The sequence below is a fragment of the Mauremys mutica genome, chromosome 7 (assembly GCF_020497125.1).
Source record: "Mauremys mutica isolate MM-2020 ecotype Southern chromosome 7, ASM2049712v1, whole genome shotgun sequence".
Lineage (NCBI taxonomy): Eukaryota > Metazoa > Chordata > Testudines > Geoemydidae > Mauremys > Mauremys mutica.
The window spans coordinates 38,697,981-38,721,006 of record NC_059078.1 but is presented as its reverse complement, the minus strand read 5'-3'; the positions used below and the strand labels follow the sequence as shown (position 1 = coordinate 38,721,006).

Genomic DNA, 23,026 nt, shown 5'->3' with positions numbered 1-23,026 from the left:
GGGTCCTAGAGCAGTGACCCTCCCCGCCCCCCAAAAAATCTCAGGAAGTAGTCAGGTGGCCTGGTCAGAAGCATGCACTGCTTAAAGCTAGTTCTGCAATCACACCCTGTGATTGAAGTCTAGACATACCCTTTGTTGACTGCTGCCGTGGTTCCCTGATGCACATTAATATAATCCTGTATGATACAGTACTACACTAACACACACTAGAGAACATGTGTGCACTAGCAAGGTCCATATGGGCCAGTTAGTGCACATCATACTAGTGCGCACTGGAATTTTTACACCCCTTCGGTGGTATCTAAAGCACTATTCAGACAACAGACCATTGTAGCTAACTCCCCTTCCAAAGGTCACTTACTTTGTGTATTTAGGCTTCTTTCCATGGGTAGTTACAGAGAGCTTAACATATTTGAAAAACATCCCTAATTAATTTTGGTGTGTTCTCATAGTCTCCTGCACCAATGCATGCGCACTTAATTCCTGGCACATTTTTTCAGAAGTTTAGATGCTTTGAACACAATTTACAACACTGTATAACATCATTCCTATTGAACATCTAAGGCAACAAGTTCTCAGTGAAATAACTGTACTGTTTTGTTGTTCTAGGGCAATATCTTTTTTGCAGACACACCTTCGCTACAGACTGAACTGAAATTTGTCTCATTCTCTGAAGAACGTTATCAAATGCTCCTGAACATCAGGTACCAGCACATTTGTTTTTAGAGACATCAGCTTCCAGTCAAATTATTTTCCACTAAAATCCCCTCCTTAGATCAAAGCAGATTTTAACCACATTTTTTAAAACTGTACCAAACACAAGTATCCTTCTCTCTATACCTCTGGTCAGCAGAGGGTGAATTTTACAGTGTAGATAAGCTCCAAGAATGTGAGGGATGGGACAAAGTGGAAAAAGAAGAAATGAGTTTCTCTTCACTGCCTGTATAGCAAAGATATGTGAATGGACCATTCTCTCTTGCTAAAACAGTAACTGTTTAGTGGCTGCTACTTGTTAAGCTGCATTAAATATGAACAGCTGCCTTCTAGTCCCCTATGGAAATGATATACTGAGATCTCCGTGACTTGATCAATGGGAATTGTGCCAAAAATATTTCAGTAGTTTCCCTGCTTGTACTGCAGGCCTAGCCTACATTCAGAATTTAGCTATCTTGTTCAGGGCTGTGAAAAATTCACAGCTCCTGAGCACTGTAGCTATGGTGACTTAACACCTGGTGTAGACAGAAGGAAGAATGCTTCTCTTGACCTAACTACCACCACCACTCGGGGAGGCAGAGTTCTGACAGAGAAACCCCTTTCATTGCTGTAGGATGTGTCTATGGGTTATAGTGGCAGAGCTGCGCTTCTGACCCTGAACGCACACAGGTCCCTAGTGATGTGCTCACAAAACTGTTGGCATTCTTAAATACTGCTGCAGGAACAAGACTTTTTTGGAGTTTGCCACGCAGGCGTCCATTGCAGCCACTATAACTGGAAAGTGTTACCAACCTGCCTACAACCAGTTGCCCTTGCCAGAGGGGAAAAACAGCAGCTACCCAATGCCATCTGTGCTGGCATGTCTCACAACGTGGTGGGCAAACAACTCTTGGTGCTGGTCAGAGCAATGGCAGCTTTTGTATGATCTATATCGTCCTATATATATGTCCCTAACTGCTATTCATCACTGGCTATGTTCTCAGCAGGATATACATGCTGCATGGAAAAATGGGGTGCAAGGACAGTGGTCTAGGCCTGTCTTCATCTAGCAGGAAAGATCCCAGTTTGATGCATTGTTCCCTTACTCCAATCCTAGCAAAGGTAAGATGGTCGATTTCAATACTTCCTTTTTAACCAAATTACAAAGAAGAGTATGCACACACCTGTGATTTAAGAGCACTTTATTGTTCTTTAAGGCTACTTTTTAAGTACAAAAAAAAAAAAGATGGCCTGCCAAACCTTTTTTTCTTTTCCCCAGGTGAAACAAGGCCACAAAAGAATGGTATATTACAGATTTACAAACACGGAGAGAATCTTTCAGACTGAACTGTAGCAGATAACATGGCTCTGTGAAGAAACTTCACTATGCGTTATTATGGTGAGTTTACTTCCCCCCAACCCTTTGGCTTTCATGACATAATTGTGTTTAATATATTTGTTTTTACTGGACATATCACATTAAATCTTTATTGCCCCACATCCATTTACCTATCTCAGATAAGTAAATGTGACCTTGTAAAACAGCTATTACTGAAAATATTAGCTTTAAAAACATTTGTGTTTACAAAGAAATGTAGAAGGAGTCACATTTTCCACAGAGTCCATCTACAGTATTAGTATTTTACTGTTACAATGCTCAGTAGCCTGTAGCAATAACAAACTAGTGGCTATTAATGCTAATGCAGTGTTCTCATAGAATAACTGTGTTCCTGCACTTTTTTAATGTATTACAGACAAATCTACAACAAAAAAAGATCAACTTTTTTCTCCAAACAAAAAAATGAATGATTACAATAAAGGAAAGGGAAAAATTAAATAGCTACATATCATTAACAAATTAATTGTTCCTCAAAAAATACCTACAAATTTCTCTGTACATTCTTTACGCACAGCGTAACGATGGTCTTAAAGTTACCTATATAAAAAAGTGTTCTTTTAACAATTTTCCTACAGAGAGTAGGGTACTGAATGCCAAAGCAGGTAAGCGTTGACTACCCAGTAAGATGGTAGTGAAATGTGTGAAACTGGGGGCTTGTTTTTGTGGTTTCTGTTTTTTTAAAAATTGAGCAGCCACCCTCTCAACATGAGTAAGAGCCAATCTTCTGATATTTTCTCAAATTAAAACAGCTTAACATAAAAAAAATAAAAGCCACAATGGACCCAATACTGTAACAGTCCATAATACATCACATGTAGTTCATCTTCCAACTAATCATAACTTTCTATATTGAACCAGTCTCTTCAGGTAACCCAGTATTTTAAACAAAAAAAAAAAGCACTACTTGTAATTGTACTGGGATAATGGAATGTATTGGGGGGGAGAATAGTTACATTTAACAAAAAGATGAGAAGCACTTTATTACTAACACAGCTGTGTTTTTATGCCTGCCTCTATTACCTAATGTCTAGTTAGTAGCTATTAATATAGCAAATGATAATAAATGCAGTAATACCTGTATAAAGTTTTCTACTGGAGGAATGTATGCTGCCTTGGCCTAGGTTTATGAGTAAGCTTAAAAATTAAAGCTCATATTTCACAAACTGTAACAATCTGTTGTCCAAGATATTTAAAGGTAGCAGTTTCTGTAGCTAGTTAAAGTAGGATTACACAGACTTCTAGTTTTAGGAAGCAAATTCATGTTAAGCAGACAGTAATGCAAACATAAATGGTTATTCACTCATGCGCAAAGCTATAGCATCCTGTACCACGCATCATATATTTCTAAACTGCTTCATTTATGAGGCCTGTCCTGAGGCTGTCCTCTCTGGCTGGCTGCTAATAAAGTGAATCAGAGTACAACTGTACCAGCAGTAAGTATATCTAGGACTGTTACTGACAAAAATAAACTAATTCTGAAGAAAAGCTAACAAGTATTATGTTTCTTACAGTCTATACATTAATAGATACCAGCTATTTTTCATAACATGCATCTTTAAGCACTATTGAACTCTCCATCCTCAGCTCTACTCTAACAAACTGCAGTGTTTAGAAAAAATTAAATGCCCATGTGGTCTGTAAGTTATGCAGTCCAGTTGCAAGCACTAAGCACCTGAAATCTAAAGAAAGAGCTATAACCTGTATGAGACTTCCCCTTCCAAAGCAGTTTAAAAAAAAACTGATAGAAATGTCACTTAAACTCTTTTTTTCAGCAGTTTGCCTTCAGGATATTAGCATCATGCATAAAGTTGCCATGCAACTTTAGTCCTCCTCCAATAGTGCAAATCATACATGACAGTTCTTTTCAAGTATATACATACAAAATTACTTCACCCGGGGGGTGGGGGCAAGCCAGGCAAACTGTAGTGTCAAGAAGCTAATAGAAGCAAAAAGCATTTGGGTCAACCAACTGTGTGTGTGTGTAATGGCTTTTTTGTAGATTAGCATGCATTTCTTGTAAAGGGGTAGCAGATGCTTGCATCAGAGGTTTCTTTGGTAACTGAGGCAGGAAAAAAAGGATGCTACATCACATAGATCTTTATCAAATAGTTCCTGCTATCATCTTTAAGGGCACCCTTGTACAAATACCAAACAAGTACACAAAAACGTGTTGAAAACTAATCTCCCCTCACCCCAACACTATTCAAAGCTCAGTCAAACCATGCAAATTCGGAAGTGTGATGATCCACTCTCTTCATGAGACTACAGAGGGCGAATGATTATGATTGACCATGTGGGAGGAAGGGGAAGATTGGCCCCGCCTTGAGGCAGACTCAGGACTGCTGGACACTCCATCCTTTGCAGCTTTAATTTGAAGCCATGTATCCCCAAGTGCTTTGGCAAAGTGGTCATCAACTGATCCTGTGATGGACACAGAGTTTGCCACTGGCTCAGGCTCCTTGTAATTCTTGCCAAGGCTTCTGCGGAAGTGCTCTTCCACCACTGGATCACAGGCAGTGGTAGCTAGATGGGAGAAACAGGCAAGACAAAACCAATATTTGAATATAGACTCTAGCTACCAGATGCTACTTCCAGATTCTTCCTTTCTCCCATTTTGGTACCAGCTGGACTTTTTGCATCATTTTATTGGAGGAGGACTTAAAAATGCAGAAGCAGATCAGGTTAAACTAGAGAACATTTTTCTCGTTACCTACACTGGCCAAAATTTGGCCTTGCACTTTTTATACAGAGGCCCCTAGCTTTCTGATAGCATCCCTTAGGCTGGTAATATAAATTTTGAATAGTTAAATATCCAATTTTATAGAAAAAACAACAACAATCCCATAGACAATGTGTTCATTTTCCATTAATTCCACTTGAGCCCATCCTTTAAGGACTTGGTGCACAGGCTGCTGAAGTCAATAGACTTTGGCTCAATCCCTAAATTACTTATAGGTGAGCTGAAATGCTTTCTACGGTAGCTGCCAAGAGCTGGGTTCAAAGTTCCACTTTTCAAATAAGTGAACTGCAGGCACTCTCTGAGTTGCATCAGTAAGATCAAAAACCACTGTAGGAGAAAGCAAGCAGCTGAGAACAGATCTTTGCAGGTAAATAAAGGAGGAATCATTTTAAACTCTCTTGTGTTAAGAAATAATAGTTTTAAAGTTTATGCACAAAGCCTGATAATAAGCTGTTAAAAATCTCATTCTGTGTTGTCTTATCCTGCCCAATTCCTTTCAAAACAATGGGATGTTAAGCATAAATAATAAGCATTTAAATGAGGAAAACATTCTGAAAATGATTAGAATCATTCCAAAACTTTTGCAAATATGGCAGCTGTTCCAATCTGAAAAGAATTTCTCAGCTGATCCTATATGTTGTTGAGACTCAGAATGGGGACCATATTGCAAATTTGTCTAGAAAGTGTGGACCAGCAGGGAGGAGGAAATTAGTATTATTTCTAGGGCTGTAAAGCGATTAAAAAAATTAATCATGATTAATTGCACTGTTAAACAACATTTATTTTAATTATTTTTGGATATTAACTACATTTTAAAATATATTAATTTAAATTACAACACAGAATACAAAGTGTACAGTGCTCAATTTATTTTTGATTACAAATATTTGCAATGTAAAAAAAAAAAATTTTCAATTCACCTCCAAGTACTGTAATGCAATCTCTATCATCAAAGTTGAACTTACAAATGTAGAATTATGTGAAAAAACCTGCATTCAAAAATAAAACAATGTAAAACTTTAGAGCCTACAAGTCCACTCAGTCCTACTTCTTGGTCAGCCAATTGCTCAGACAAACAAGATTGGTTACAATTTGCAGGAGATAATGCTGCCTGCTTCTTGTTTACAATGTCACCTGAAAGTGAGAACAGGCATTCGCATGGCACTGTTGTAGCTGGCCTTGCAAGATATTTGTGTGCCAGATGCGCTAAAGATTCAGATGTCCCTTCATGCTTCAACCACCATTCCAGAGAACATGCCTCCATGCTAATGATGGGTTCTGCTTGGTAATGATCCAGAGCAGTGCGGACTGACGCATGTTCATCTGAGTCAGATGCCACCAGCAGAAGGTTGATTTTCTTTTTTGGTGATTTGGGTTCTGTAGTTTCCACATCAGCGTTGCTCTTTTAAGATTTCTGAAAGCATGCCCACACCTCATCCCTCTCAGATTTTGGAAGGCACTTCAGATTCTTAAACATTGGGTTAAGTGCTGTAGCTATTTTTAGAAATCTCACATTGGTAACTTCTTTGCATTTTGTCAAATCTGCTGTGAAAGTGTTCTTAAAACAAACATGTGCTGGGTCATCATCCGAAACTGCTATAACATGAAATATTTGCAGAATGTGGGTAAAACAGAGCAGGAGACCAGTCACAAATTTAATTGACTCATTTTTTTAACAAGCTTCATCAGCATGGAAGCAGGTCCTCTGGAATGGCGGCCAAAGCATGAAGGGGCATACAAATGTTTAGCCTATCTGGCATGTAAATACCTTGCAACCCCAGCTACAAAAGTGCTATGCCAATGCCTGTTCTCACTTTCAGGTGATACTGTAAATAACCAGGCAGCAATATCTCCCATCAATGTAAACAAACTTGTTTGTCTTAGCAATTGGCAGAATAAGAAGTAGGATTGAGTGGACGTGTAGGCGCTAAAGTTTTACACTATTTTGTTTTTGAGTGCAGTTATGTAACCAAAAAATAATAATAATATGCATTTGTAAGTTACACTTTCACGATAAAGAGATTGCACTACAGTACTTGTATGAGGTGAATTTAAAAATGATAAACAAAAGAAATAGTAATTTTCCAGTACATATTTGTAATAAAAAATGGGTACTGTGCACTTTGTATTCTGTGTTGTAATTGAAATCAATATTGAAAATGTAGAAAAACATCCAAAAATATTTAATAAATTTCAATGTGTATTCTATTGTTATAAGTGCAATGAATCGTGATTAATTGACAGCCCTAATTATTTCTTATCTTTCTTCTTAACCTGCCCTGAAATGAAACTAATATCTCAGAGGGACATGCATATTCAGGTGTTTGATATTTACAGTATTTATAGTGGGTAAAATTTTCAAAAGTAACTTAGGCTCTTCCTGAGTCCTGTTTTCAACAGTAATTAAGGCCTGGTCTACAGCCGTACATTTTGTACCAGTACAACTATTTCAGTTAAGGAAGACCCCTCTAATTGAACTGAAAGTAGAAACCTACGCTGGGGGAATGTTTAGAGTGCCAAGTAAAGAATGTAGCTTCCTTTCTGTATTTATACACAAAGAAGAAGCTTGAGAGTATATCCAGCATCACCAAGGTGGAGTGAAACCTGCCATCTGTAGTTGCAAAGGCCTGTGACCACAGCAGAAACATAACCATTCCACAGTGCAGTAAGGGGAGGGCTTGGGAAGCCTATACTGCGCAAAGTGAGTGGAGGGCAAGGAAGGCTCCCTACGCGTGCACGTTGCTTTACAAACAGATCACTGCCCTAGACAGCTTACAGGGCATGAAAAGAAGGGTTAGAAGGAGGTTTAAGATTTAATGCCCACCTCCATTTGCTGCTTGTTATTGTTTATTCTTGTTTTTAAAACCTTTGCAAAAGAGTGCCCCTGCTCCCTTGCCACTATTTGATAAATAACTATTTAGAAATGGCACCTTCTTACTCAAGCACTGACTCGAGGCACAAAATAACTCCTTTAATGGTGCTTTGCGCTTGCAGAAGGGGCTGCGCATACAAATTTGATTGCAACACAAGGCCCCATATTTTTACTGCTTTTTATTCCTGCTAGCTCTGCAGCTCCAACACAACTAAGAGGGAGGGAGGGAGCTGGATTTTCTTCCATCTTGCACATCAACGGAACTGTCTACCAATTTCCAATCAGTTACATTTCTGCAACACCACTGTGGAATGGAGAGAACCCAGCATGGCTCTCTGAGCCCAGGCAGAGTTTATAGAGATAATAGAAAAAAATTGTTTTCATTTTGATACAGAAATTAGCAATAAACACAGAACCCCATAATTCTATATTAGAAGGATGGAAAGTGATCACAATAAAAAGCCCTTCCAAATAGTTGACTGTAGCAGAAGGGCCACCTCATTCATAACTACTGAGTCACTAGCAAGATACAATAAGCCATAGCTCCCAAACCCTGCCATTTATTCAGTACAAATGGCGAAGTTTTAAAACAGGGTTGGATAATTTGGCCATCTAGGAATGCTGAAGCCCCAAGAGAGGAGAGAAAAGGTGAAGCATAACTTACTGCTAGATGGTCTTCTGTAACTGGCTTGCATGGCTGAACCACAGCTACTGTGGGCGATGGGGCAATGGGAGAGGTTACAGTTACGGGTGTTTGCAGAGGCACATGTGATTACAGATGGACGGTTCTGAGGGAAAAGAACAGAATTGTTATTCAACAAGGTCACTGGAACAAACAATGCTATCTCAAAGCATACAATAACTGAAAATCTTAGCGGGGATCTGTCAGCTGCGAACAAATACATTTTATTATGTAAGAGAGGAGGAGAGAGTTATCTGGCTACAAGTAATCCCTAAAATATCTAATTCAATATAGTAAATTAAAACCAAAATAATAGGCCACAGAGCAAATCCCATCCTGTACATGATCCTGCAATATTAGAAAAAAACCTGAAATGTTTTCTATTGGAAAACATTTGTAAAGACAAGGTCTAAATATCCCAATAAAAAATAAAATTACTTCATAAAAATGACTATGCATGTAGTAGAATTTGACCTACCTCACTTCACAGCAGATGTACTAATTTTAACTAATTTATCTCATTAAGTAAAATACAAAGGCTGCTTATATCCAGGAAGAGGCATAGCTCAGTGCTTTGAGCATTAGCCTACTAAACCCAGGGTTTTGAGTTCAATCCTTGAGGGGGCCATTTAGGGATCTGGGACAAAAATCTGTCTGGGGATTGGTCCTGCTCTGAGCAGGGGGTTGGACTAGATTACGTCCTGAGGTCCCTTTCAACCCTGATATTCTGTGGGCTCTCGTGAAAGAGCCAGGACTGCATCTCAACACTTGATCTTACTTTGGGGTGACAGTGCAGAACTGAATGTCAACCCCCACACTAGAGAGAATTTTATTAGCTGCTGTAAAGCTTCCACAGTATCTTCCTTCTAAAGAACTTGAAGTACTTTGCAAACATTATTAATAGGTTAACCCTATTAGTTAGGTAACCTAACTTTTATAGTTGAAGAAATTGAGGCAATAAGATCAGCTAAATTACTCGCCCAGAGTCATGAATTCTCAATCCTGTGCTTCACTCCCCATATTGATGTAAAGCATGAAGAGTAGAAAGAAAACACCAAGCAATATCAGAGTCCTGAAAACAGTGGAACAGAAATAGATGAAAATGGCTCAGAAAAGTTTCTCTGGCTCATGGCTTTCCAGCACTGCCTCAAAAGCAACACCCTTTTTCCACTTCCCAAAACTGTTCAGTCACTTGGCAACCCTAGTAACACTATTATTAAAAACTTTAAATTGGTACATTTCTGAGATACTGAGTCATTTCAGTTTAACATTCAGGTGTGGGGGGGGGGGAGGGAGGGAGAGTTGTATGCAAAGGAATGGTCCTGGTTTCTCTAAGTGGCTGCCTGAAGAGAGGAGTGATGGAAAACACACACACTAAAATATTTTTGCTTAAAACGTTTGGTATATTTTATGATGTGAGTTCATTTTGCATCTCTGTAGCACATGACCTGGCTTGCCTGAATCAGCGCAGTTGGCAAATAATTTTAATTTTATGCCTCACTCTCAATTCACTGCAGTCAATCTGCAAACTGTACTAAACCTATCCTCAACACAAAGTAAATGGAAAAGAGAAATACCAGGGGAGGGAATGGCTTTCATTGTTTAACATATGTTCAGCTTAGGCATATTGAACAGAGATTTCATTTCACTGCAAGATCAAAGTAAGTTTCTCGGAGTCAAATGCCAGCTACATAAAGCAAAGTAATATGATTTTTTTCACTATTCTTCCAGACATGATGAGCTAAAATGTCCATTCACATCCTACTGCATTGATAGCAAAGTCAAATACACCTCTACTCCGATATAACGTGACCCTCGGGAGACAAAAAATCTCACCACGTTATATCAAACTTGCTTTGGCCCCCCCATTCCTTGTTCCCTGACCGCCCCCCTACAGAGACCCCGTCCCTAATCACCCCCAGGACCCCGCCCCCTATCCAACTCCCCTGTCCTGTAACTGCTCTGCCCCCTATCCACCCACCCACTCCCCACCCCCTGACAGGCACTCACTGGCAGCAGCGGGAAGCAGAGCAGCCCGGCCCCAGCCCGCTCCACTCCGCCAGCTCCCAGACGCAGCGCCCCGCTGCCGGTGAGTGCGGGGAAGTTGGGGAAAGGATGCCCCCCCACACTCACCTGCGGCGGGAAGCCGAGCAGCCCAGCCCCAGCCAGCTCCACTCCGCCAGCTCCCAGCCATGGCGCTCCACTTCCCGCTAGGCAGGTGAGTGCAGGAACTTTCCCCAGCTCCCCTCAGCGACACGGCTGAGAGAGGGCTGAGGCCACGTCGCTCCGCTTCCCGCCGCAGGTGAGTGCGGAGAGGTTGGGGAAAGGACTCCCCCCATACTCACCAGCGACAGGAAGGGGAGTGCTGCGGCTGGGAGCTGGCAGAGTGGAGCGGGCTGCTCCGCTTCCGCTGCTGCTGGTGAGTGCGGGGGTGATCCCTTTCCCCAAGCACCATCCTCCGAGCGACACGGCTGGGGCTGGGGAAGCAGAGCAGGCTGCTCCCGGCCCCCCGCCACTCTGGGACTGCAGGGCCCCCAAAAGTGCCCTCCCACAGCTCCTGCCCCCCAGACCCTGGTGGGGGGGAGGGGCCCTGACCGCCTCCGAGGCGCTCTGCCCCTTATCAAACCCAGAGTAAGCGTGTCAGAGATTTACCGCCTTGTATGCGAACCCGCCTTATATTGGGTCACATTATATCGGGGTAGAGGTGTATACTTAAAGTAAGCAAAGGGGAAAATGCTGCAGTTACTTGATTCCTTTGTACGCAAGGCACAGTGGACACAGATTTCATTTTATATGCTGCATAGTTGGCAGTACTGTGTTTCTTCACCTTGCCTAAGATGATATTTCTCCAAAAAAACCTATTTTATACATATGTACACAAATCTGTATAGGGCTACTTGAGTTTATGAATGGATTTATAGGTGAATGAGTTTTCTTTCTGCATCTTTCTCTAGACTTCACAAGAATGCCTGTGCTAGCACTGCCTATTACCACTGCGAATATATTAAAATGAAAGGTACAGAGGAATTAATAACATAGTGACTATAATTGCTGAACTACACTGGCCAAAACCAGTTTTTCTATAGCCACATTAGACACAGAAGCAGATAGAGAAACGTGAGCATGCATTACTGTTGTATGAACTCAGTTAAGGCATAATCAAGCCACAGCCTCCTATTGCTATTTTCCATACACATTTTCTTTCTTGCACAATTTCTATACTGTAATCTTAGCAAGGACTCGCCTCACCATCCCATTTCCCCAAGACACTAGACTGCAACTAAGCTCAAAATGTCAAAGATAACAAAACAAAAATCTGGCCAGGGTGTTAGGGTATAGTCCAGTACAAACACCTCCTAAGGAACAGCAGAGTATGTCAGGGCTGGCTGCCAGGTTGAGAAACAAGAGTGATATTAAGAGCACCAGTGTCGTCAATGGAAGCCTGTCCCTTCCTTCTCTGTCATCACTGAACGAACTGTTAAGAGGCAGAGAAGAACTGTTGTACATAGAACAATAGCTGTAGAATCTGCACATTGAGTTACGCAAGATAGCAGCAATCCTAGGGCCATTTCCACACAGCAAGACTTTAAAAGGTTGGATGCAAGCACAAGAGCTGTAGAGAAAGAAAAGACAGTTACTCACCTTTGTAACTGTTGTTCTTCGAGATGTGTTGCTCATATCCATTCCAATTAGGTGTGCACGCGCCGCGTGCATGCTCGTCGGAAGATTTTTATCCTAGCAACATTCGGTGGGTTAGCTGGGTCGCCCCCTAGAGTAGCGCCACCATGGCGCCGAATATATACCCTTGCCAACCCAACGGCCCTTCAGTTCCTTCTTGCCGGCTACTCCGACAGAGGGGAAGGAGAGCGGGTTTGGGAATGGATATGAGCAACACATCTCGAAGAACAACAGTTACAAAGGTAAGTAACCGTCTTTTCTTCTTCGAGTGCTTGCTCATATTGATTCCAATTAGGTGATTCCCAAGCCTTACCTAGGCGGTGGGGTTGGAGTGAGATGTTGCAGAATGCAAAACTGCTGAGCCAAAGGCTGCATCATCTCTGGACTGTTGGACCAGTGCATAATGTGAGGCAAAGGTGTGGACCGAGGACCAGGTAGCTGCACGACATATTTCCTGGATGGGTACATGAGCCAGGAAGGCAGCAGAAGAAGCCTGAGCCCTGGTGGAATTTGCAGTGAGGTGGCTTGATGGAACATGGGCCAAGTCATAGCAGGTACGGATGCACGACGTCACCCAAGATGAAATCCTCTGGGAAGAGACAGGTAGGCCCTTCATTCGGTCTGCCACTGCGACGAAGAGCTGGGGCGTTTTATGAAAGGGTTTTGTCCGCTCGATATAAAATGCGAGCGCCCTACGGACGTCTAGGGAGTGCAATTGCTGCTCCCTTCGCGATGAGTGTGGCTTCGGAAAGAAGACCGGAAGGAAGATATCCTGGTTGATATGAAAGGCCGACACCACCTTAGGGAGGAAGGCCGGATGTGGCCGCAACTGCACCTTGTCCTTGTGAAACACAGTATACGGTGGGTCCACCGTGAGAGCCCGAAGCTCGGAGACTCGTCTGGCCGACGTAATGGCTACGAGGAAAGCTGTCTTCCAGGACAGGTATAGCAGCAAGCAGGTTGCCAGCAGCTCGAATGGGGCAGTCATAAGTCTGGTTAGAACCAGGTTGAGGTCCCAGGTTTGGGCGGGGCGGCGAACGTGGGGGTATAAGCGCTCCAAGCCCTTGAGGAACCTAGAAACCACAGGGTGCGAGAATACGGAGCGGCCACTCTCCCCTGGGTGGAAGGTAGAGATGGCTGCCAAGTGCACCCTCAGTGATGATACCGCCAGGCCCTGCTGTTTGAGAGACCAGAGGTAGTCCAAGATGGAATGGATCGGGACCTCGGTGGGAGTAACATTGTGCGTTTTGCACCAGCCAAGGAAACGCTTCCACTTGGCCAGATATGTTAACCGAGTGGAAGGTTTCCTACTACCCAGGAGTACTTGTTGTACCGAGGCAGAGCGCAACGTAACTCGGATCGGTTTAACCACGCAGCAGCCATGCTGTGAGGTGCAGGGATTGCAGGTCTGGAAGGTGAAGTCTGACGTGATCCTGCGTTATGAGGTCTGGGCGAAGAGGCAGGGGAATCGGGTTGGCTATCGACAGGTCTAGCAACATGGTGTACCAGTGCTGCCTGGGCCACGCTAGAGCGATCATGATCAGGTGCGCTCTGTCCCTGCGGAGTTTTAGCAGGACCCTGTGAACCAGCGGGAACGGTGGAAAAGCGTACAGCAGATGGCTCATCCATGGCATCAGAAAAGCGTCCAAGATCGAGCCCGGGGAGAGGCCTTGGAATGAGCAGAACGTCTGGCACTTCCTGTTCTCGCGAGTAACGAAGAGGTCTATGCGGGGAAAGCCCCACTTCCGGAAAACAGAATGGATAACGTCCGGACGAATCGACCACTCGTGAGACAGGAAGAATCTGCTGAGGCGATCCGCCAGAGTGTTCCGAACCCCTGGGAGAAAGGACGCTACCAGGTCTATCGATTGGGCTATGCAGAAGTCCCAGAGCTGGATGGCTTCCTGACAAAGAGGGGAGGACCGTGCTCCTCCCTGCTTGTTTATGTAACACATGGCCATTGTGTTGTCTTTGAACACCAAGACACAACGGCCTTTGTAGGTGCTGCTGAAACACCTGGCACGCAAGGCGGACTGCTCTCAGCTCTCGGACATTGATGTGCAAGGCCAGCTCTTGAGCCGACCAAAGGCCTTGAGTGCGAAGCTAACCAAGGTGAGCACCCCAGCCGAGAGATGAGGCGTCCGTCGTCAGGGACCCCGAGGGCTGAGGCGGATGGAACGGCATCCCTGCACACACCAGGGAGGGCGTCGACCACCAGTCGAGGGAGCATAGGATGCTCGGGGGGATCGTGACGATCATGTCTATGCTGTCTCTGCCCGGGTGGTATACCGAGGTGAGCCACGATTGGAGGGGACGGAGGCGTAGCCTGGCATGTTTGGTCACGAACGTGCAGGCAGCCATGTGACCCAGGCAAGTGCGAGCCAAAGTTGTCAGGAAGTTCCGTAGACCTTGTATAATTGTTACCATCGCCTGAAACCGAGGCTGAGGTAAGCAGGCTCTGGCGAGATTGGAGTCCAGGATGGCTCCAATGAATTCTATTCTGTGTGTGGGAATCAGAGTGGATTTCTCTGTATTGATCATCAGGCCTAGACGCAGGAATAGGTCCTTGACGATGCCCACATGACAGGTGACTTGGGCCTCGGAGGTCCCTCGAATGAGCCAATCGTCTAGATACGGAAAAACGTGTATCCGACAGCGGCGGAGGGAGGCGGCGACTACAGCCATGCACTTTGTGAATACTCTTGGGGCTGTAGAGAGGCCAAACGGAAGGACCGTAAACTGGAAATGTTGACGGTTGGCCACAAACCGGAGGTACCTTCTGTGTGGAGGATAAATGGCGACGTGAAAATACGCGTCCTTCATATCGAGGGCTGCATACCAGTCTCCGGGATCCAAGGATGGGATGATGGTCCCCAGGGATACCATGCTGAACTTCAGCTTTATCATGAACTTGCTGAGTACTCGCAGGTCTAGGATAGGTCTGAGACCTCCCTTCGCCTTGGGGATTAGGAAATAGCGGGAGTAGAACCCCTTGCCCCTTTCGTCCTTTGGTACCTCCTCTATAGCTCTGATGGCGAGGAGCGTCCGCACATCTTGCAAGAGGAATTGATTGTGAGAGGGGTCCCTGAAGAGGGACGAGGATGGAGGGCGAAATAAACTGGAGTTCCACCGTGTATAGGACCCAACGATCCGAGGTTAGATGGGACCACGCAGGGAGGAAAAAGGAGAGGCGGTTGTAAAAGGGAGGGAACGGATCCTGGGTAATAACTGGTACGCCGTCCTCGGGCATGCCTTCAAAAGTTTGGCTTTGGCCCCGCTGGTGGTTTGGTGGGACTCTGATTTTGGCCCTCTTGGGGTCCTGACTGTCGCCTACGACCGCCTCGGCCACACCTTCTGCCAAAGTCCTGTCTTTGTCTAGGCGGAGGGTAAGGGCGGTGAGGCTGGGGACGGAAAGGCCGGCGCTGAGTCACCGGCCTGTGCATGCCGAGAGAGCGCATAATGACCCTGTTGTCCTTTAGGCTTTGTAGCCTAGGGTCAGTCTTTCCAGAAAACAGGCCTCTACCGTCAAAGGGCAAGTCCTGTATGGTATGCTGTAGCTCTAGCGGGAGGCCTGACACCGGAAGCCATGAAATGCGGGACCACGATCGTGAACGGTGCTCCTCTGCGGTGCCGACAGAGGGTGGTCTGATCAAGGCAGGCTTGCCCATTGACTGTATGAGCTGCACTGGCAGTGCCAGCGGTTGAGGCAGCGCAGACTCTGTCATTGCGATCAGCTCCCTCGCCGTGGAAAATGTCTCCGGCGTGGAGGGAATAGTGAGCTCAACCACGGCTCTCGCCGGAGAGCTTTTAGGCACTGGACTCGACGGCCCTTGCGGGACCGGAATCGACGTTGCCGACGTTGTCGGTGCCATGGCAGGTGTCGGTGCCGGGCGGTCTGACCTAGTCGAGTGCTCTGGCTGCGGTGCAGGTGTCACGGAAGCAGCCAGAGTCTTATGTCTCTTTACCCTCGGGGAGAGGAAGCGGTGCCAAACAGACGTCGATGCCGAGAGGCCTTAGTGTTGCCGAGGAAATGCTTCTGCTTGTAGACTGTCCAGCGCTCGGTTCCAAGGGGTAAGAGCTGCCTCCATCAGGAGCTGCTTGAGACGAAAGTCCCGCTCCTTTTTGGTCCTCGGCTTAAAGGCCTTGCAAATACGGCACTTATCTGCAAGGTGAGATTCCCCAAGGCATTTAAGACAGGAGTCGTGGAGATCTCCTGTTGGCATCGGCTTGTGACAGGCCAAGCACGGTTTGAAACCCAGTGAACCGGGCATGGGCCCCGGCACCGGGTGCGGGGAAGGGGATAATCCCCAAACCCCTCAACTATATACACTAACTAGTTGTAGTTAATTTTATTAGTTCATAACATATAGAAATTTGAACTATATACACAAGAATTAACGAGATAACTACGAGTAGCTAGGGAAGTGGAGATCAGCTAAGCCGCGCTCCACTGTTCCAATGACCGACACGGGCGGTAAGAAGGAACTGAAGGGCCGTTGGGTCGGCAGGGGTATATATTCGGCGCCACTCTAGGGGGCGACCCAGCCGACCCACCGAGTGTTGCTAGGGTAAAAATCTTCCGACGAGCATGCACACGGTGTGCGCACACCTAATTGGAATCGATATGAGCAAGCACTCGAAGAAGAACTGTAGTGCTCAGTCTACAAAAGGGAGAAGGGAAAATGAACTGGTGGGGAAAAACCACTGCACCAACCATAAAATATGAGCTGGTCATCTAGCCAAAAGATTATTTGCAAGTTGTAGTGGAAATTTTCCCCACTAAAAAATTCATCCACATATATGGATTTACTCTTTGCAACAAATCATGATAGGGGAGCAAGGAATGGCTGGATACATGTGCCAGCTTATGTTCCCATGCTGCAGCTAGCCACAACTCACTAAGGTACAACTTTTAATAAGTCATTGGCTGAACTAGATAGAGGCTGTTAATTCCCACTCATGAGAAGGACTGTGGTGTTGGGGTGAAAGTGGCTTTGACACATAAAAGAGAGGAATTATTATGTAACATGCATGAAAACCCACCTCTCTTCACAATGCAGGGATTCTTTAAAAGAAGATGTTGCTCCCAAGATGGCATGCTTGTACGAGTGTGTGCCACTGCATGACCTACCTGCTTCATGCCTTCTCCTTTATGTGGCATGGGTTCGAAAGTGAAGCCATTATGGAGGAGCAAGAGACATCTCCAATACAGTTAGGGAACACTATCAGACAGTGGCACAACATACTATGTACAGAGAAGATGGCGTCATTAGTTCCACACACAAACCTTTTCACACTGACTAAATCTGTTCAATGACTTTCTGCATTTAGGGTGGGGCTTTAATTCAGTGATGAGAAGAGCCTTTCAGCGATCTGTATCTCATTGGGTTACAGAGTTGTAGGTTATTACAGCCTCTTCCTCTTCTTTTCATGTTTCTTTCCTTTCCTTCCCCTCTTCAGTATACTCACAGCGGAGAGACTTTCAAAGGCATATAGGCATCCTCAAAGAGAGCTGAGTGCCTTTAGTGCTTTTGAGTTGATCAGTTTTATCTGAGGCTATTAGGAGCCCCCAAACTATTATCTGAACAGAGTGAATCAGATCTCTCAATAAGTTTGCATCTCTAATTCAAACACGTGCACTTACAAGCTTATCAAAACATAAAATATGTGGGTGAGTGGAAGAGAGTTTAGGAAAGCTATTTGCATTCAAACAGCCAGCCATTTCTCTCATGAAACACACTGAATCTTAACGAAATTAAAAAAAAACAAAAAAACCCACAACTAACCATGTTTTGCCTGAACAGTATTATCGCTTATGAATTACCTATTGTAATTCATAACGTACTCTGCTTATGTCTGGGAAGTCATCAATGTGTGTACAGCAAGGTTTCCTACAACAACCCAGAGAGTCTTATCAATCTAGAAGACAAGTACCTGCTGCCGTTCCACAGACGTCAGCGCAGGCGTGATGCTGCTGACTGTTCGCGTTGCATCCATGCTGGTTTTGGTCAGTGCTAGAGGTTGATCCATGGTCAAGCTTGGGATTGAGGCATACATGTGATTGGCATGAAGGCTCATTGTTGGGGCAGCAGCCCGTTCTATTGGACTGCGACTCCTGTCTCTGTGCTCCTTCCGATAATCCCCGTTGGCAGTCTTGTTTCTAGCAGTTTAAAAAGAAAACGACAGTCAATTATTTTGTTACCACCATTTCATAAAACCACATCACATAACTCTGGGGAAGTGCCCTGCACTCCTATGCAGCTGAAATGACATTTGCAAGACAGAGGCCTTTCCAAAAACATGTGCTGCTCAATTCTTCGCAATAAAGTATAAAATAGATCAACCCATCCCCTATCCATCCCACCATCTCCTGTAAAACACACACTTTTATTAAAAAGAGTGATTTATGCTTTCAAGCTCTGTCAGGAGATAGTGTCACATCTTCCCCTAGATTTCCTCATACTTATTTAATGCTTTAAGAATTGAGCCATATTCTGGATACAGATCATACTTTAGGGCCAGAAACCTCCCAATTTAGAATCCTATAAAGTCTACTCTACCTTCCTCTCCCCCTCCCCACCCTCATAGCAATAGCTTTCCTTAAGCAATGCTGAAGTGTATGGGAAGAACATCTATCAATCTAAGGCAGTGATTCCCAAACTTGTTCTGCCGCTTGTGCAGGGAAAGCCCCTGGCGGGCCAGGCCGGTTTGTGTACCTGCCGTGTCCGCAGGTTCGGCCGATCGTGGCTCCCAGTGGCCACGGTTTGCTGCTTCAGGCCAATGGCAGCTGCTGGAAGCGGTGGCCAATACGACCCTCGGCCCACGCTGCTTCCGGCAGCTCCCATTGGCCTGGAGCAGCGAACCGCAGCCACCGGGAGCCGCTATCAGCCGAAACTGCGGACACGGCAGGTACCAGGGGCTTTCCCTGCACAAGCGGCGGAACAAGTTTGGGAACCACTGCTCTAAGGTTATGTCTACATTTATGTTTGTAGCTACATGCAGCAGCAAAAGGCTGCAGCAGCTCCCCATAAGCAGCTTCTCTGCAGCAAGGAAAGGCTCTGGCAGGGTGGAACTGACAGAGCCTTTCCCCACTACCTTTCTCTGCCGGGACACTACACTGCTAAAAACAATAGCCGACACTGGGGCACTGGTTGAATGTGTAGAGAGCCATGTACGGTATATATATCCTGAGGATTCAGGCATGTAGGGCACTTTACTCGCCTAAGTACTGCCTCACCATCCACACTGCAATCTATACCTGTGCTAGCTGGGGTATGCAGTGTTAGTACTCGACATGCTGCCATTAGGGCGACCTAATGAACATCAGAAGTAACTCCACTGAAGGCAGTGGGATTGTTGAAACATGGAACATTTAAAGAGCAGAATTCATTGTTTATTTCTGTCTGAAATGGTTGTATTTTCTTTCACCAGGTTTCTTTAATTAGCAAGAGCACTTCCCATAGAAGATTAATTACAACCAACTGGTGAATTGTCTCAACAGATTCACTCACATAATTAAGACTTCGACATTTATTGCACTTTAAAAATAAATTATTTTGTATATTCTTTTGCTTAATAGATGTATATTTGCTGTTCATCGGGGGAAGCTGCTAAACAGACAAACCATTCAAAAGGGAACTAATATGAGAGAGAGAGAGAGAGAGAGAGAGAGAGAGAGAATTGCGCTTTCAACTTGATGAATTACGACATGCAGTTGGACATAATCACACATCCACATAAGCATTTGTTTGATTGGCATTCTGGAAAAATCAGTATTTTAAAGGTTAAATTTTTATCAAAAGCCACGTACTATGGTTCTGGCACATCAATTTCATACCAGGGATGAAAGACAGAGTTAGAAGAGAAAAGTGGCTTTATGAAAAGGCAGGAGAAAACATAGAGCAAGAGCAGACTTTATGGAACAAGGCTGCCAACTTTTCCACATGGATACTTATTAAATAAATCCATTTAAAAGCTTCGTCTTACCCCATCATAACAAAATAACACACAAGAGAGACTTTGCAGAAATGCTGGTATGACTGGAGAGTTGGGGCTGTGAGGGGTGGGGAAGGAGAGAAAACAGCTTTTTCCATAATGGTGAGATTATGCCAAAATCAAGATGTCAACAATACTATTCAATACTGAAACAACTGACTAGTACAAGAAGCTACTTCACCTTCTAGAGGTTGGGTACTGTTAGAGCTAGCAGGAAAAGGGAAGCTAACAACTGAGAAATTGAAAGTTAAAATCCCACATAACTGTAAACAGATGCAAATAAGGAATACTGAGACCCGCTAACATCCCCAATTTAACCATCCTTCTTACCAGGGCCGGCTCTAGGTTTTTTGCCGCCCCAAGCAAAATAAAATTTGGCTGCCCCCACCCCAGGGCTCCCCCACGTCGCCCCTTGCTGACCCAGCCCTGGGCTCCCCCACCCCGGACTCCCAGCTCTGGGCCTCCCCCTTCCCGCACCCCCCTGCCGCCCCACCCCTGGGCTCTCCCCCCCCCCACCCGCACCCCCTGGCACCCCAGGCCTGGGATCTCACACACCCTGTGCTGCACCAGCTCTGGGCACTCCCCTTACCCCCCACCCCCACCCTGGGGTCTTCCTTCCCCTCCCCTACCTGCACCTGGGTCACTGGTGACTTGCTCCCAGGGCGAGTCATTCAGCAGGAATTTTGGATGTGCACAGAACACAGACAGGATTGGTTCCCATATGGTTACAGAACTGCAGTAAAGTGCAACAATTTTCAGCTTGTGTGATTGGAGGATATCTGGATGCATATTATAAGACTGTCCTCCATAAATGAGGAAATGTCAAGGTGCCTTTATTATTCTTTTGTTCCACTCTTTGTTTCTATGGGGAATTTGCCAATGCAATATCACTGTCTTCCTTTTAAACAACTAAAAAAAAAAAAGGCAATGGCTGTTGAAAATAGCAATTCCAGTCCTAATAACCACTCGGAAGCATTTCTTGCTCAATTTTATCCTACTTTTTCTACAGCAAATTACAGTGGATCAGTATATTTGATTTGGGAGAAATGAAGTAACAGCTGCCCAAATTGAGCTTGAGCACTCCTGAATTCTGAGGTGTTCAAATCTGGAAGGCAGGTGCTAGATTCCCTTTCTGAATATTAGCTAAATCTGGAAAGGAAAAGTCAATTTCTGCTTCCATGGCTCAGAAGTGGAAATCTTCCTACGTGCCTGGTACTGTATCTAAAGCTGCCCAGGTCCAGAGCCTCCCCTCCCTTACTTTTCATTTTAAATTCTAGTGGGATCCACATACCTCCCTTGCTAGGCTTCAGATATAGAGGGGCACTGTCCATTTAGTCCACCCAATTCCTTCTTTGGGGGCTGCAAGGTGAGGTCACACCAGTATCCCTAAGCCAGTCTGGGGATGTCTTCTGAAGGGGATATCTGGGGCACATTTGTTCCCCATTCACAGTGCCACCCCACTCTAGCCCTGAGCTCAAGCTGCAGCATGAGGTTTCACTTACCATACTCCCTTCCCCTCTCCTGTTGGTAGTGGCCAAGGGAATGCTGGGAAATGTAGTTCTTTCCCTGCTCCAGGGCTGGTTCTATAGGCAAGGAGCTAACCAAGGAGCTCCCAGGGCCCCCTGTTGGTTCTCAGCTCTCAGGCTCGATCCCTGCTAGCTGCCGCCCTTGCAAATGAGCTGCCCCAAGCAGCTGCTTGCTTTGCTGGTGCCTAGAGCTGCCCCTGCTTCTTACACAAAATCTAATAGAAATAAAAATGCAAAGTTTATGTGAGTGTAACATAATTTAGTTACCTTTACTTAACTTACCCCTCTACCTGTTTTTATATAGGTTTTTTTATATTTTAGTTTTATAGCGGTATTTAATAACTCTGCTTTGATGCCTACTTCTCCGTATCATTCAGAATCAAAACTACACTTAGATTTACATTATTGTTCTAAACCATGGCTACCTTTTGTTCACGTGTGTGCCAGTAAAAAATGGCTGATTACTCCGCTGGATGAATATTTAACATATAACATTTAAAATATAGGAGGGACCAGGAGGTGGAGAAGAGAGCGAGAAGAGCAGGAGAAGGGTAATCAGCCACCTCTTAATCGACTGTAGCATCCATTCTGTGTTAAGAAATGAAAGATTTTTTTTCCTTCTAAACTTTCTGTATTTATACTGACCTAGGGTTACCAGATGTCCCGTTTTTATTGGGACTTTTTCTTATATAGATGCCTATTACCCCTCCCCCACCCCATCCTGTTTTTTTACAGTTGCTATCTAGTCACCCTAATACTGACCTAACTGTGATTGATGATGAAGCTAGATATTGGCTCTAAGGCCTAGTTTTGTTGAAAAAGGCTGTTGTACTTTTTTCATGAAAGAATGGGATTCCTGGTGAGAATATGATTAGCGACTTCAGCACCAATTCTTCATTGCATTCGGACACAGTGGAAAGGAGCAACCGGTTACTGCTGCCGTTATAAGCAGACATTTAAGAGAGCTCACTATATAAAGCAGTACACAACACACTGGGAAATGTATTCTTACAGGTTTGTGCTTGTGTGCTTTGCTCTATGACTTTGCCAGCCTAGTAACATGTCAGTACACAAGACACAGTCTGCAATATCAGCATTCTAAAGAAAGACGTTTCGGATTGCATTATACTAAGCTAATGACTGGTGCGAGTAGAGACTGGATGGGAAGCACAGCAGTTTCTATATTTAAAGTACAGTAAACTACTCTTAAAATACAGTACTGAAAATGACCACTGAGTGCACAACACAAACAAGCTACAATCTTTCCTTCCGTCTGAAAAGTGTAAAACACTGAACCTTATAGGAAGTCTCCATTTAGTGAGGTTTTTTGTTAAAAATAATAAAATAAAAAAAAGTCAACGTAATGAGTTAAACCTGGACAACAGCAATGAAATGGTCTGGTCAATAAATCATTAAATTAAATTACACTCTTAAAAACAGA

General features: G+C 44.6%; 1 protein-coding gene across 3 annotated transcripts in view; it reads right to left on the bottom strand.

Moving 5' to 3' along the window:
* Positions 1-1,878: 1,878 nt before the first annotated feature.
* The window catches only part of VGLL4 (vestigial like family member 4), a 165,357-nt gene continuing 144,209 nt past the window's right edge, over positions 1,879-23,026 (bottom strand). For all 3 annotated transcript variants that reach the window (XM_045024836.1, XM_045024835.1, XM_045024837.1), the window contains 3 exons: positions 17,999-18,224; positions 8,369-8,492; positions 1,879-4,615 (listed from right to left, as the gene is read on the bottom strand). In XM_045024836.1, coding sequence (XP_044880771.1) covers positions 4,347-4,615; positions 8,369-8,492; positions 17,999-18,224 — 619 coding nt within the window. In that variant the 3' untranslated portion in view covers positions 1,879-4,346. The remainder of the gene's footprint in view (positions 4,616-8,368; positions 8,493-17,998; positions 18,225-23,026) is intronic.